The 16904-nt window shown below is 39.3% G+C and overlaps 1 protein-coding gene across 1 annotated transcript; it reads right to left on the bottom strand.

Moving 5' to 3' along the window:
* Positions 1 to 789: 789 nt before the first annotated feature.
* Positions 790 to 16904, bottom strand: LOC137913971 (synaptosomal-associated protein 25-A-like). The gene is made up of 7 exons (XM_068757590.1): positions 16833 to 16904; positions 15424 to 15465; positions 9705 to 9753; positions 5949 to 6066; positions 2385 to 2504; positions 1570 to 1714; positions 790 to 858 (listed from the first exon to the last, which is right to left on the bottom strand). Exons 1-7 carry the CDS (start codon positions 16902 to 16904, stop codon positions 790 to 792), a joined length of 615 nt encoding a protein of 204 aa, XP_068613691.1.

The raw sequence follows: 16904 nt of genomic DNA, 5'->3' as shown, positions 1-16904 counted from the left end.
ATTAAATACGCAATCGTTACTTTTGAACAGGTATATTTCTACAATCAATAGTATCAAATTGTGTTAATACTGCTTCATCAATAGAATTGGTAAAATACACTGATATTCAGGATCAAATAGCCACAATTTTGTTGCTATACCAACAGAGACATAACTGAGTATCCATGATTCACTACGTTATTAAGATCAGCAAGGCTCCATGTCTACATAAATTACTTTATAGTCAATATATTTAAAAAGTGGCCTTGGTTACAGGCCGTGAGGTTTGCATGTTCACGATTATCACGGTAAAATCACTATGGCCTTATCATGTAGCATCACAACATCTGAAATAATGGATACACATTGGGCCTTAAATGGACAACACCAGAATACTCACATGGGGGAGGACGTGTTGGTCAAATGTGTACATACAGTTTAAAAAAATAGTAGTGAAGAAAACAGGACGACTGAGCTAGACCAGTGAAGCCATTTAAGAAGCACTATGTACAGTGTGGAGAGAGTTTGACTCAAAATCTAGTCTTAATAAATGAAAAGAGCGGCAATACAGCAATACTGACAACAAGGGGAGGGAAGGGACAGAGGGAAACGGGAGGGGGCAGAAGGATGTATGATATGTGCATGTGTGCAAACCTCTACGTTTCACAATAAAAGCATGATGTTGAATCACCGGCAGTCAAACACAGGAAGTGGGCGCTGCGTGTTTATGTCGAGGGCTGGGTTTGGTCGGTGTTTTTATTTCTCAGGTGTTTGGGGTTAGACGAGGATAAAAGCACTTTTCACTGCAGTCTAGCCACTGCCCAACATCTTTGTAGCACGCTGGTTGGCCTCGTCAATCCTGGTCTTGTTGGAATCCGCCTGCAAAGAAAGAAAACAGCACAACTTACAGGACTCCGCCAGCAGTTGGGCAGAAAATGTGATCAAACCCAACAATAAAGGACGAAGATATGTTACTTTAAATAAAACTTATGGCTGATTTCATGCTGGTATATTATCTCATGAAATTGCAGGGTGAGAATTTCGGCTGAACAGTTGGTGTAGGTCCCTGCAGAGTTGTCCATCAGTTGTGAAAGTAAAAATTTAATTGTTAATTAAAACGACGCATCAATGATGAATATGCTCAGTTTGATCATCCATATTTTTCCTGCATTACTGTATCAAACTCAGTTTAAATATACTCAAAGAGAGAAGAGCTGAACCTACGGTCAGACTACATGCTAAATATCAGCTAAATACTCTAAAGAATAGTTACCACTTTATTTTAGGGCATAACTACAAAAAAGCAGCAATAAAAAAATCTCTTGTCATACAAGTCTCTTGATTTAAAATAATTGATAGACTATATTACAATGTACAGTGTAGTTGCATGGATAGTTCAGTAACTGCATTGTGTTTTTATGTTTTTAAGGTTTTGGTGCATCATATTACAAAAACCAATGAGGCTGTGCCTGGCAACAAATAAAAGCAACTAGTTGTATCATTTCAGAGTGGTGGGGATAAAAATTCTAGATCAGGCCCTACCCTAGATAAAGAGCACCGACTCCACCAATATTGCCCCTGGTACAGTACCTTCTCCATGATCCTATCAACCTGGCGGTTCTGGGTGTCGATCTCCTGACCCATGTCCAGGGCCATGTGGCGCAAATTGCCAATGATCCCACCAACTTGCTCCAGGTTCTCATCCATCTCGTTCTCCCTGGCATCATCTGTTACCCTGGAACACACAGAATGGGGAGAGAGGGTTTGGACATTGATTTAAGATGATGTGGTAGCTTCTGTTCTGTAATCTATTACTCAATCTAAAGCAACAGCACAGTACAGAACAGTCCACTTTAAGTAGATTATATCTTTGAATGATATAACTGGAAATTTGAAAGGATGAATAAAAGCCAAATGGATAAATAAATGGTCTCTCTAAGATATGTTCTGCTTTTTTTTATCATACATCATGGACTGTGACGTTTCTGCCCTGAGAAATGCAGTTTGGGTGTTGTTTTTCAAGAAAGTGGAAGAAGATATATGATAATTGATAATTCACTAAAATGTATGAAGTTTTAATCACCCAGCATGTCATAGCATTAGTGTTACCCACAGACTTCTGACATCAATGATGGTGTGTCACCAGTAGACAGTGTTTTATTGTAAGGGGTCGCAAGCAAAAAAGAGATGGTTGGACATCAATAACAACATCTAAGTATGTATTATTCTTATTTTAAGCATAACACAGCTGCCAAAACTGGCCCATATAAAAGTTATAGACCAGTGGTATATGGAATTATAGATGTGTACATAACCACACCCTCAAATACACATAAGTACAACTATACATGATCGTTGATACAGACATACAGAAGTGCGACATTTTCACACACACACACATTTACCTGCGGATGAAGCCCCCGCTGATGGCCATCTGTTCACGTTCATCCACCACTCGAGCGCCTGGCTGGCTGTTCACCACTCCATCCTGGTTCCCTCCCCAGGCCTGGCCCCCGCTCTTAATCCTACAGTACCACACACACTTTTTAGTTCAGTATTTCTGTTGTGTGTGTGTGTGTGTATGTGTGTGTTGATGTGTAAATGTATAATTATAATAATTATAAAGCTGGTGATTTATAGTGAGGCACTATTAAAACATATAATGTCTCCACCATATGTTTCAAATGCATTGAATAATAATATGGTGTCAAAACAATTAGCTTACTAAAAGCAACATTGCTCCCACATATAATAAAGCATGCATTTTCTTCTGTTAGTCAGTAATTGATCTAGCATACAGATCAATTGTATCAGAGCTCTTACAGAATGTAGCTTGTGGCAGAAAGTACTTAAGGTCCATTAATGGCTCAGGAAATTGTCTGCCACAAGCTTCACAAAGAAGAGCACAATCACAGAAAATAACCAGACTCAAGACAGAGAAGACACAAACACGCAAGGCCATACAACATGCAGAGTGAGAGGACATGCAAGGTAGACACAGTCTGTTGCACACAATGTTAGACACAGGAAAGGAAAACACATAATAAAGGACCAGGATTAGAAACATGCTGTAGTTGAGGGAAAATTATTCAACCTCCATTAATATATTTGATTATTGGTAAAATAAAAATATACTACATATAAAGCTGTTTTGCAATAACTTGGGTTAATTTGCGTATCACAAATAGCTGTTAAATAGAACATTTTGTCTAAGCCTGTTAAAATATACCAGGGAGGTTGAGTAATTTTGCTTCCAGCTGTATTAAATGAAAGGAAAACAGTTAGAAAACTGAAGACCCCCCCCACCATAAAATAAACAAACTGAACAGTGATCATTTTGCATTCAATAGTATGGAATAGAGTAGCTGTGATCAGCCCTTCATTTCATCTGGATGGATCAGTTTTTAGGATTATACTCGAGCGAGTTTAACACGTAGTGTTTGAATCCTCCTGCTTGGAGCAGCCAATGACTGGAAGTCTCCATGGAGGACAGCAAAATGAACAAGGTTTAAGTTAAGTACTTATTCCCTTTTCAATAGGAAAAAACAGGAGCTATGTTCACCAGTCTGATCTAGAAGTGGTAAACCACACCCATTAGGTGCTGCAGACAGTTTCTTGTTATTTGACCCAAGACTGCCATCCAAAGTACCTAGATCTGGTGAAACACATGACATAACCACATAATTCTCTAACAAGTGTTAATGTAAGGGAGAACCAAAGAGCTATAGAACAGACAAGATCCAAACCCTAAATATATATATATATATATATAAGGAAGATGGATAAAAATAGAGCCAGCAAACCCCTTCTGTACTTTTACAGAAAACCAAAAAATTAATTCAGAATTTGGTAGTGGCTATTTAAAAAGGAAACTCCAACATGGCGACTGCAATGCAAATAAAGCAGATTAGTTGTATGTATCAGGATCCTGTCCAGGCCTGCTTCAGACAAAATAGTAATCTGTCTTCAAAATGTCTACCAGTGTATTTAAACCTAGTACATGTGAGGGAGTAAATTACTTTTTCTGCATTTTGAAAAGAAGGCATCATGTAATTTGATGCAAGAAGGGTGTCTGGCAAACATCCCTCTGTAAAATCTAGATAAATATATCAATAGCCATTTCTTTTGTCAGCCACTTGTGTTTTCTATAGCTCTGATAGCCAACTGTACGGTACATGCGGTGCTCCTAGAATTTATAATGTGCAGTTTGGCTGTTGAGGGCCAGAGAAGAGAACAAGTTCCACCCAGCACGTCATAAAGTAACAATTTATGTCTCGCTGGCTTAAAAGTTATAGAGTCAATTACAACTTTAAAACTGTAGTTCTAGCTTTACTATTTTTATTTTTAGCTTTGATTGAATGAGAGTTAATAATGTGTGTATTTTCAACTGATTTGAATCACCTATACTTAATTGTCATTACTACTATATTGCACTGGAATGTCTGTATTATTAAAACACTCTCGTGTAATCATATGTAACAAAATCTATTTTCCAAATAGTGACAAAATTCAAGTCCATCTTTTGTTGTAAAAGACAACTAGTGGATTCACACACAGCATGAAGCATCACAGGGTGTTAGAGTCAGGGCTCAGGTGGCGCTGATGGTGTCATGGTGCAGGATCCCAGCTGGTGCTGCTCCCTGCTGGAACAGACTCATCCAATGAAATGGAATGAAGGGCTTTTCAGGACAACAGCGATGGAGGGAGAAAATACAGCTGGAAGCAAAACCATTTAACCCTTAGTGTGCAATATGTTCAGTCGCAAAATGTTCTATTTAGTAGCTATTTGGAAGAGCCATACCACACAAGAACTCAGTAAAACACATATTACAAGTGTTTTCTACTGAAACATTACACAAAATGTAATCTCTCATAGTTCACTCCCTCTTAATAACTGTCTGTGGTACTATGCAGAGACCTTTAAGCTGCTTTGGCCCACTGCTGTCATGATGCACAAGCAGACACCAGATTCTGGCAGCATTCCTTGAGGAATCTTAGCCCTAGTTCTGTATTCCTGGCTTTATGTGATACAACTATTTTATCCAAATCCCACAGGGATTAAAAAAAAAAAGAAATTGTAGTCAGGCAACTGTTGCAACCACTACGGTATATAATGTTCCAGGATTTCTTCTGAATCCAATGGGAAGACCTTAAGGTTTGCTTGGAATAATTGTCCTATTGGAGAGTTCAATGATACTGAAGCTATAGCATCCTCAGAGATGATGAGAAGTTCTGTTCAAGGATTTCCCAAAATGTGGTGAAATCCATCCCACCCTACAGACATATTACTGTTCCACAGGCTCCAGTTTTTCTTCATTGCTCCATGGTCATCATGGTTTTTCTTGGTGCATATTGGAGGAGACCTTTCTTGGGATTTTGGTGTCAGCACTAGTTTATATCTTGGAGTTAGAGCTTGGAGCCTGTATTTACGTTTTGGCCTTAACAGGAAAAACTTGAGAACTACTAAGTAAGTAAGTACTAGTAAGATTATGAAGGCTGGCAGTAGGTTTCCTCAAAATCTGGTTGATAAATGTGTGCTCCAAGAGGGCTGATATTCAGTACTCACTAAACGTAGCATTTGGTTTTTTTTAAATGAATGCATAAAGACATTCATATCTCTTTTAATGAGTAAACTGTTCTGTGATTTGGTGATTTGACAGAAACAAAAAACGACAGTGAGGTTGGAATAATTTTGCTTCAACTGTAAATTCCCATTTGACTTGTTGTGCAGATGTGTGTGTGTTGAGACTGCAGATAATCTTTCACTTCCTCTAAGTCTTAATGTAGCACACATGCCCACGTACATGCGTGCAGTGCTGCCGCCTGTTCTGAGTGTGCATTGTTGTGATTACAGGCCTGACTGTTCACACAATGGTTGTCATGCTGTGTACACCAGAAGCAGGCAGGAACATAGAGAGGCGGTTGAAGCACTGAAAGACATGCAGTCCGGCGACCCAGGCAGCACCTACTTGTTACAGGGACATGTACATAGACCACAGAACTGTCCTAGATTGTTCAAATTCTTTTCTGCATCCTTCATGTCCTTATTGATTTGGTCCATTCCTTCTTCGATGCGCTCCAGTTGTTCTGATTACCAACACATTGTCATTTTCCCAGCAAAAGAACGAAAGCACATGAGAAGAGAAAAGAGGAGGAAGAAGTTGTGGGTAGAAGGAAGGGAGGGGAGCAGAGAGGGGAAACAAAGGAGAAGAGACAAAAAAAAAAGACATTGACTGTGACAAGAGAGACATCAGACATCACCACCACCACCACCACCACCACCAGCAGCACTGGACAGACAAGAGCCCGGGGCTCCTGGCTGGTACCTACTTTTTAATACATGGGCATATCAGACCACAGCATTGTCCTATATCTTTTAAATCTTTCTCGGCCTCCTTCAGGTCGGCGTTCACCTTGTTCATGCCCTCCTCCACACGATCAAGTTGCTCTGGTGAGGACAAAGGCATGAGAGTCGTGAAATAATTGTGACTGGTTTGGTTTTGAGGAGTCGTGCTCTACACTACAGTGCAAGAGCCGCATGTTTAGCAAAGGGAAAGCAGGCAACAAGCTTTAGTAGTGGATGGGTGGCTATTTCTGTTGGCAAAAAAAGAACAAACGTTTATTATTCGTTCTCTGTTGCTTTGCATCGCAGTGCCTTTTGTAGGATTTTACATGGTTCCAACAGCTTTTTATGTCCTAACCCAATCAGAAGTGGCACATTGGTGATTTCAGTAACTCACTGATCTGCTGGATAGCATCATTCCTGCACACTAAGTTGCCAATGTTTCCAGATGGCCACGGATCTATTAAAAGCTCCCACCCAAGGTTAGATCCTTGTTTGTTAATTATAGGAGATGATTGCAGTATTCTCCATCAGCAGAAATGGATTTTGTCTTCCAGGACTCGTAAGGTTTGATCAGTCATCTTATAGAGCAGAGAACACAGATTATATATATATATTAATGTACAGATTATTATAGATATCTACAAAGTGTTCCACAGCCAAGCTCTGTTGTAAAGATAATCTGAATAGTTTTGTCTCAACTGAAGGCAAAGAAAGCAGTAAATAGTCCTGAAGTGAAGCATATATTCATTATATATATATATATATATTGTCCCCATAGTAAAAATACTGAAATGATATAATTGGTCACTGACTGGAAAACTATTTTCTCCCCATGTTTCTACCTCACATTTCTTATCTGTAAAGCCAGACATAATGAGTGTGAACTACACGGAACAAACCGTTTCAAACAGATTTTAAAGGCTCAAGAGACAGTCTCATTGCTACTGTAAGGTAGAAATCTACTATGTGGAAGTAGAGTTTGCTAACACAGTACTCCACACTAACTAAATGGTGCAGAGCAGTAATTGATTGATTGGGATGATGGGGAATGACATTGTTTATCTCCTCAGACTTGGACATTCAGGTCAGCCCAGTCCTTCCTCCCCCCACTTTGTTTGAGGATTACAGTGTGGTGGCCTCCCATCCTGTGTGTGAGGATACACACAGGTGTTGCTTGTTGTAATGATGACATTTATCTATTCGTCTCCCAGGAAGCCTGAGAAAGGCAAGATCAGGAGCCTGAAATGGAAGCAGCTTCTGTAAATGGAATTCAGCCACTGGTGGTTTCATCATATAACTTTCCCCCCAGCGATGGGTCTAGCTTTGTCTAAAATATGTTTTATTTTGATACAGTATGACAGAAATGAAAGAACATTTTGACTTTAAAGGTGATTGTACAATGAACATTACACTGCTGAGAAAACTAGAAACCCGATGAACGATACTTTAATTCATTAACTATGGAGCCGTGACTGTGCGTGCCTTTGACTCACTCACTCTCCACGAAAGCATTTGTCAGGGAATCGTGCAAAAGCCTGTCATATTCCCAAGAAATCCAATGTGAACATAAAATACCAGCCTTTTGGATTACTGTATTACAAAAGTGGACAAGAGTTAATGCGTAACATCGAGAGGAACCCTATAATTCTACTTTCCACACCTTAAAATCACATTACTCATGGTGCCATGAAATGAAAATCAATAAAACACTGGCATGTTCGGTTCAATCTGGGACTGAGAGAAATGAGGGAAGTCACAGAGACAGACTTTAGCTGTCCAACAATAATGAAGCTGTGAAGAAAAAGATCTACGAGTTTAAGGTAATTCCCAATTACCACATCATTTTGAATGAAAATCAATGATGATCCTTTAACGGTTTTCATCCTGCAGGAGCTTTAATCAGCTGTTTCGTGCTCATAGGTAAACCATTGAGCAGCTACTGCTGTGGGCCTGCTGAGGCGTAGCTGCAATCCATCAGCCCTGACCGAGCTCTAATTTAGTTCAACATGCATCTAACAGCCGGGCGGGGGGGGGGGGGGGGGGGGTCATTAGCTGCAGTGAGACCTCCACCACAAGCAATGCATCAATGAAAGAAATGACAAATCTCCTATTATGCACAACCTGTGTTATGTGTGCGAGTGTGTGTGTGTGTGTGTGTGCGTGTGTGTGTGGAGTAACGGCCAGAGGGATTAGCTTAACTCTAGTTTACAGCTCAACGGAATGGATTCATTTTCACAGGCTTGGCCAATTCTTTTTATTTTTGCAGATTAAGCAATGCAAATCTTGATGTAAAAAGATTGTGAACTTCAAGTGTCATCTAAAAGAGCCTGGTCATTATTGAAACCAGCATATTATCCAGGAAAATAAATATTTAGAGGTAAAGAAAGAGAGAAGGGAATGGCATGAGCACATAGGCTAGTGAGAAAGAAGAGAAGGATTATGAAATAGAGAAGAAAAGGAAGGCAGGATGAAAGACAGATGGGACATCAGGTTAAGAGGACATCTGCTGACAGGTAAGGGTCATTTAAATCTGTGGATTGATTTCTGTCCTGTTGTAGCAGCAGTGAGCTGTGGTATACGATAAGGGAGAGAGAGATGGAGAGACAGAGTTGGGAAATGGGCTATATGTTCCTCTGACAGGCCAATTGGAATGCTCCTTCTTGCATGTAGCTGAGCACAAGCCTTTGGTAGTACACAAACAAAAAAAATAGGAGTCAGCTACACACTAGAAATACACCTCAAACCCACCAAGGGACCAAATATCTGTCACCTTAATGCACGCACACACACACACACACACACACACACACACACACACACAGTCTGACCTCATGACTCACAAGTATTTAAATATGTACTTAATATACAGCTAAACGTAATCCCAGTATATCCACACCCCTCACTATTAATGAAATGGTATATCTTATTTTATCCACTGTCATATAGCTCTAAACATTTGCATATTACTGCTCTTTGCACTTCTGATCAGAATTTAAAGTCCATTTCTTTGCCTCTCTACCTGATATCTGCACAATGCCAGTAACGTTTAATCTAATCCAATCATTTCTATTGAGTTGTTAGATTGCTGAACTGCCACATCCAGCATCATTTTCTCTACATTTGCTTGAACTGCAACTGGAGTTTATTTGTAACATTTGGCAGGAGCTCACACAGTGATTAAGTGTTCTCATTTCATTATTATAAAGCCATAAAGGTAATTTTCCTCTGGGCCGTTGACAGATTTGACAGAGTCGCTGTGTTATACTGGCTGTGCTTTGTGCAGCACAGAGTGGCTGCAAGAGAGAATTGCTAGAGCAGATTTAAAGTAAAGACAGATGTCAGAGAGATAGTGTTTAGTTGTCGCTCCCTATCAACTTACCTCCCTGCTCATCCAACATGACCAGAGTCCTGATGCCAGCATCTTTACTCTGATAGACAGATCGGAAAAAGGAAAGGAAAGAAGGTAGCAAAAAGAGGAATACAGATCAGTGAAAATGAACAGAGCAGAATAATCAGCAGACAGCAGGTGGGTCAAATTACAGTTTCAAGCCACTCATCTCACCTGGCACAACTGAGACAGCGTGATTTCACAGGATGATTGGCAATACACTTATTTGATTATTTTTAGTGAAAGACTGAACAGAATAGTCGCGCTGTTTACAGACAGTGTCTGTGCATGATAAAAAGCTGGAGCCAAGGGATCTGTGATTTAGCACAGCACAAAGACTGGAGGCGAGGGCGATAGCTACCGCGGCTCCATCCATAGGTACCAATGTGCACCATCCAACTCCTCCAGACATAATGCAAAATGAAAAATAGATGCTGATTAGTCCGTTTTCAAGGTGCCAGTTTGTGTATTTATTTTACATTTCGTCAGGATTATTTTCCTGCTTCCATCTTTTGCACACACCTAAGTCAAAGACCAGCTGGCTCTAACTTCATACATCATGTAATTAACAAATTTAAGTGTGATATCAATCTTCCCGTCAAACTCGCAGCAAGCCAGGGAATTAGCTTGTTAATTCTGGAACAAAATCAGGGAAATCCAGCACTGCAGAGGAAATAATCTGCTCTCATTTTGGGAAAGTTTGAACAAAACACATCTCACAATGAGTAAATTTGTAAAAAATAAATAAATAAAGGATAAAATGTAACACCCAGAAAAATACATCATGCTCTTCATATAGTGTCAGGAGACACTTCGGGACTGCCGGTTCAAATATGGTCCATTGTTTTAAGAAGCACATCTCATATTGACTTAATCCAACAGACATTTGTTTATTAAGGTCAAACAAAAATTGGAAATCATGTAATGCCTGTGACGAATATGACAACATAAACTTAAAACGTCTCAAAATGCAATCCTTCATGGATCCGTGGGATAAACTCGTCCAGCAAATGGCTTGCGCTATCTTTGTTGTGTTCGCTGAGCTGCTAGCACAGATTAGTTGACAATGCTCCAGTAATGTAATATTCTGATTTGTATTTCAGAGCTGGCACGGGCTCAAAAACAAAGACTCAAAACTCAAAACGTTCATGCAAATTTACTGCGCTGTGATTTCTGAGCTTCATCACATTATAGCATCCTTCAAGAAATACACAATTAAAAGATTAAGCACTCGTCACATAACAAAAACAGCAGGCTTGTACACTCCACAAGTCTGAGGCTTCCTTGAACTTATGTTTAGGACCAAAGGCACTTTATTTCAAAGTGCACTGAAATTCTGGAGCGGATAGAGTGCAGTGCTGCAGGCCACTTAGACATGCCACTGATAATAGCATCAATCAAACCCAGAGCAAAAGTCATGTGCTAGCGGCAATGGATCTGTAGCAGTGTGAAGTCAAATTGTTGATCAGTGAGGCATCAGAAAGCGTTAAAGGAGGAAAACAGCAAAGAGACATTGCCAGTCTGTTTATTTACCCACTAGAATCATGGGAAAATGCAGACGGGATATATATACCCTGCCTGCTGGTATAGTCTGACACGAAGACATCACATCTTTCCGTATAAAGACGGGACCTTTGAGTCACAGGAAAGGACTTGATTTCCAGAAGACTCGTGCAAAATTATTCTCAATCTAGGAATTAAAGGATGGAGATTAAGAATTCAAGATTTTTTTTATTTTTTTGCTCTTTGTTTCTATGGTCACATAATGCAGAAATCGTTTTTCAGAATGTGACTTTCAAGCACATTCCACCGAATTAGAGAGGAGTTTTTGTTTTTCTGACTCTGAACTGCCATTGGAGGAGGTAACAGCACCGCATCAAGGTTTATGTGAACAGAACAAGCTGTCAAGTCCAGCCTTCTGTCTACTGGAATCTAACTCCTTTAATTCTTTAATTCCCTCCCACATGCACAGCTGCTGCTCTGTTACTGGCCATTCACGACCTGAGGAGATATTATTATAATATAGCTCCATATACATTATGTCAAACTGTTTAAAAGACAGAGGATGGCAATATAAGGGAATATTAATTCAATTTTTTATTTTTTAGGAAGTAACAATTAACAGTAGAAACCTGTTATTAAGTATTGAGAGCAACTAATGGCCCCATGCTGGCATGTTAACTGTTCCCATCACTTGTGTAGAAAATAAGATGGACAGACCATTTCCTTTTAGCTCCTTAGCTGTGGAAAAACCTGCCTGATGAAGGATGAGTTTTCACTCCTGCTTTCTTCACATTTCCTTCTCTGCAGTATTTTATATCTCCTGGGAAGATAGCAGTTTTCATAAGACGTTCAATATCTTTACAATCAAGAAGCCTTTTCAGAGAGGTTTATCAAATGTGTTGCACAACAAAATTAATTCATGCTCGACAAAATGATAAGAGATATAATATCCCTTCACCGTTCGAGAACGGCTGAATTATATATTTGTTTTATACTGCCAGTCCACAGACTTTGGCTACATGACGGAACCTTTTTTTTAAAGTAAATAGTTAATAATTAAATGACAATGAAATGAAAATGTAGATGTATTATTAGAGATGATAACCATGTTTGAGTTGCGTCGCTGAGATGGCACAGTTAAATCAAAAATAAAACTACAATGTGTGAGTTATTTAAATACATTTGTTCCCGTTCAGTTTCCTTGTGACAAAGAAAATATTACTGTAGGATATGCTGAAGATAAGATATGTGTTCCTACATATCCTGCGAGCTTACAAAATAAAGGTCATGTTGCACGGCAGTGCAGAGATTCAATTATGGGTCACATTTGCATGAGACAAGGTCACGTTACATGACTCACTGTGAGCGTTTCTGCACTCAGCCACTATTACACACTTTATTTGATTGTGGACATCACAGTGGGGGGAAAAGGCATAATTATGTTTCCAAAATACTACACTGTATAGTGAATGGATTTTTACATCAGGCATGTATGTCACATAAAGTGCATATGAGTTAAACCAGTCAACCCTTTTATTATTGCAATACTTAATTCAATATATATATAAACTCTAGATTTCAAGGTGTATTTCATGTTTAGCTTTATGTTGTAAAATTGCATTTCATATAATTAGATTTTACGGCATTGTGTTCCTTTATGCATGTCAGATGATAATCTATGAATGTACAACATTATGATAAAGTTGTGCATGAATTTTCAATTTACATTTCAGGCGCTAGACTGATGAGTACAAGAGTAGAATAAGTTTCTATTCCTGGATCGACATTGCTGTGCACCAACAGCGTGGGTGTGATGCTTAAAGGATAATATAAGAGACAGGTTCTAGAGGATTGGGGAGGAATTAAGAGGTGATTTTCTTTTGATATTAAATAACACTGATGTAGAATTCTTGTGTGGCATTCAAGATGGAAAAGCTTTTCAAAACCTATAGAATTTATAAAAGTGCATGTTTATAATCAGATTATTTTACCACTTTGTTTAAAGGCAATATGAACTCACGGCTAAATATCTTGGACCATATCAGCTGGGTAAAATACACTTCATGTGTCCTGCAGTAAAGATGACATGAGTGGAAAATCTCAGCAAGCAAAGAATGCAGATACTAGAATAAGCGTTGTCTCAACTCCATGGCACAAACGCATTAAGGGTGTGTCCATTTCCTTTCTATTGGTTAAATGGTGCACAATATGGGTTTAAGGTAAGTTGAAGAACACAAAAGGATGTATTTATCTGTATTTGCTCTTTCTGTTTCAGGTGCTTGCTGCATTAAACTAAAGACTGCCTGGGAGAATCACAAGGAAATATATTCCACTTTAACAAAGCACAAAACATTGTTAAATGAGAGACTGCCATTTGGAACAAACAGACTGCATTCCCTTGGCCTTAGCTCCAAAGGGCAAATACTCAGACTGCCAATGAAATGCTTTGCCTGTCCAGCAAATCAGCCTTTGGGCAAGATTCAGGCTTTACTTTGTCCACTACTGCTTTGTCCCCATTAAGACATGTAAGTGAAGCCAGAGGCAGGAACTCGAGGCCCAACACAATCTAAAGCAATAAAAAAATATAACTCACTTTCCCTGACATGTTGATATGGTTTCCTGCCTAAAATACCTTAAATGTCAACTACGGTTAAGAAACAAGGGTAGGAAGGTGGAAGTTGCCTCCAGATGCCATGACAGTCAAAACCGTTGTCTCTGGATTCACTGAAGCAAACACAAACACAGGAAAAAAGGTCGATAAAAAAAGAAGGAAAGCCTCACGTGCAGTGAAGTCCGCAATAAAACAAAGCATATAAAATCTTTGCCATGTCTTTGCAGAGCACATTATTGATACACATTAGTATTTTAATTGAGGTTTAATAGTACTGGATTTTGAATTTTTTTTTTGGCAAAGAAGTTCCACCCGGTTGTTACGCTCAGAATGAAGTTTCAGAGATCGTCTGGGTTACAGTGCTGTGATTTCTGAGCTCATAAAAATTACCACATTTGTTCAGTTAAAATCATCTTTAAAGTGTTTCCCAAACCAACAACAACAATGTATATTAATATGGAACATTATTTAAAATCATTACGTTGGAAGTTGTCTACAGTATACTCCAATCCTAATTTATATTTTTTAATTGTTTAATGATGTACCTTCCTCCTATGTGTGATGTGTTTTAATTTGTCTGCTCCCCTACCCGTGAAGTGTCTCATGGGAAATAGGAGATGATGAGTTGACAGCATAACCTTTTGGCTCAATAGACAATAAGAAGATTGGTGCATAAAAATCCAAACATGGAATCATACTGTATATTAAGACGAAAGCCAAATACAGAGGAGCAGAGCCAAAAAAACAACAACATACAGTATCTGAGAAATGCTGTATTTAGCACAATGGAGGCTCCACAGGCCCGCAGGGGGAGTGATGAGGGAGATGGGAAGAAAAGTTCAGAGGTGACATTTGGCCTAGTTTTCTTTCCATCCATCCATTCATGCATTTTCTTGTAGACGATACGATCGTAATCATCTCGTCTATAGCCGCTTATCCGCCTTGCGGGTCACGGGTCTGCTGGAGCCTATCCCAGCTGACTACGGGTAAAAGGCGGGGTACACCCTGGATAAGACACCAGCGCATCATGGGGCCACACAAAAGACAAAAAAACCAAAAAAACAATTTGATCCGCCAAGTATTACTCCCGAACTCCTTTTGATAACCACCTGATCTGATTTTGGGGGTTTGATCTTACATTATTTCTGTATTTGCGCCACATTTGTTATTTAGCAGTTAGTTATTTGTTTGTTTTTTTATTTGTATATTGACTATTTGCAAATTTTTCTAGAATTTTCACATCTCTTTCAATCGGCATAATTTCTGAAGCATTTCTACGAATGAAAATAAATGTTTTCCCTTAAGGGCTGATCTTACTCCCATCATCATTGGTTTGGATGAAGAATAATAAACCTTTCCAATAGACATATTTTCCCACCATTGTTACACCTGGGACATTCAGTTAATGGGTAAATGGCTCATGCCCCTCCTCTTTAGTAGTGTTGGGGTTGTCTAAGAAAATAAGCCTCTATATATTTGATTCAGCCAACCCAGGCTCCATCTTAATCATTTAGAACCAGATAGCTGTTGGAGTGTCAGCAAGACAAATGTTTACTACTGGTCTGCTGATGTGTCCCATTCGACCACTGGACTCACCCCCTCGACCAGAGCCAGCATCCGCCGAGTGCTCTCCAGAGACTGCAGGGAGAAACAGAGAGAGTGGATCAGCTCATAGAAAACCAGAAAGCCAAGTCAGTTGCCCTGGACAAGTCGCCAGGTTATCGCAGGGCCACACATACAGGCAAAACATTCATTCTCACAGTCCTACCTAAGGATAATTTAGAGTCCAATTCACCTAAGTTGTATGTTTTTGGTGGTGGGAACAAGCCGGAGAGGACATGCAAACTCCGAACAGAAAGGCCGAGGTGTTATTGAACCTTGTTGTTGTGAGGAAACAGTGCTACCCACTGTGCCATCGCACGACCCAATTTAATGTAGTTCTAATTTGAATGCAGAGAGTCAAATTACTGCTTGTCATATACTGCTTTATTCTTCTTCTCTTCTCCTCTGACCCAAAGGTTAATTATATTTTCATTTAGTTTGCTAATTTAGATCTTTAAATTAAGTTCAATTAAACCCAACACGTCTATAGTCCTAATCCTCATTTTGTTATCTCCTCCTGCTTGCCCCTCATTAGCTCCTTCCATCCATCCATCCATCCATCTCTCGCTACTTTCCACCTCATGGCCTCACATTATCTCCTCGTGAATATTTAATAAGGCTGTTTGAGCTGCTCTGTTATTCTGCTGCACAGAATTATCTCCACTTCCTGAGCTCCCCTCAACTCATTAAAAAGAGCCAAGTTCTCTCCTCCCCCCAAAAAGGCCCAGGCTTGATGAAAGAGACTTAGAGAAGAGACCGTTAATACAGAGGAGGGTCATATGCACCTGTCAGCCCAGAGGCCATGCACATTCATTCGTAACCTTCTGAGAAAATGTCTTTTTTTCCCACTGTAGTCTAAATTAACAAAAAATAAATAAATTGGGTTCTTCTCTTTTTGTTTTTGTCTGCATTCTGTTGTGATTCCTGTTGCACCTACACGTGTATAATTAATTCATTGATTTAGGAGAAAAAAGGCATTAAATAGAAAATCAATGTGCCTGTTTTTTTGTGTGTGATTTTAGATGTGTTAATGGTGTTACAACCTTCTTCATGCATTCATAATTAGATTGGCAGATTAGATTTGTTGCATATATAAGAATACAGTGTATTTAAATGATGTAGTCAAACCCAGTGCTGCCAGCTGAGTTTGCTTCACCTGCCTACAGGGTTAACTGTCTTAATCCTAACCCTAACTCATCTTTTCAGGGGTAAAATACTTCTTCAAATCTCCCAAAAAGAGAGTAAACCGTCCGAAGTTCCTGAGTTTATTAAGAGCAATTCAAAGAGCGTATACAATGTTATATTTGAAGGTAATATACAGATTATAGATATTACGTAATGTATTGTTTTTCTTTCCAGTATCAAAGTGGATAACACCAGTGTTTCCGTCTCTTCCTCCTTACCTCATCAGCTATCTGGTCTGCACGTGTCTGCAGGTCAGCCAGTTCATTGCGCATGTCTGATTCGTCCGCCAT

The sequence above is a fragment of the Brachionichthys hirsutus genome, unplaced genomic scaffold (assembly GCF_040956055.1).
Source record: "Brachionichthys hirsutus isolate HB-005 unplaced genomic scaffold, CSIRO-AGI_Bhir_v1 contig_196, whole genome shotgun sequence".
Lineage (NCBI taxonomy): Eukaryota > Metazoa > Chordata > Actinopteri > Lophiiformes > Brachionichthyidae > Brachionichthys > Brachionichthys hirsutus.
The sequence above is the reverse complement of the archived record's forward strand: the minus strand, read 5'-3'. Positions and strand labels throughout refer to the sequence as shown.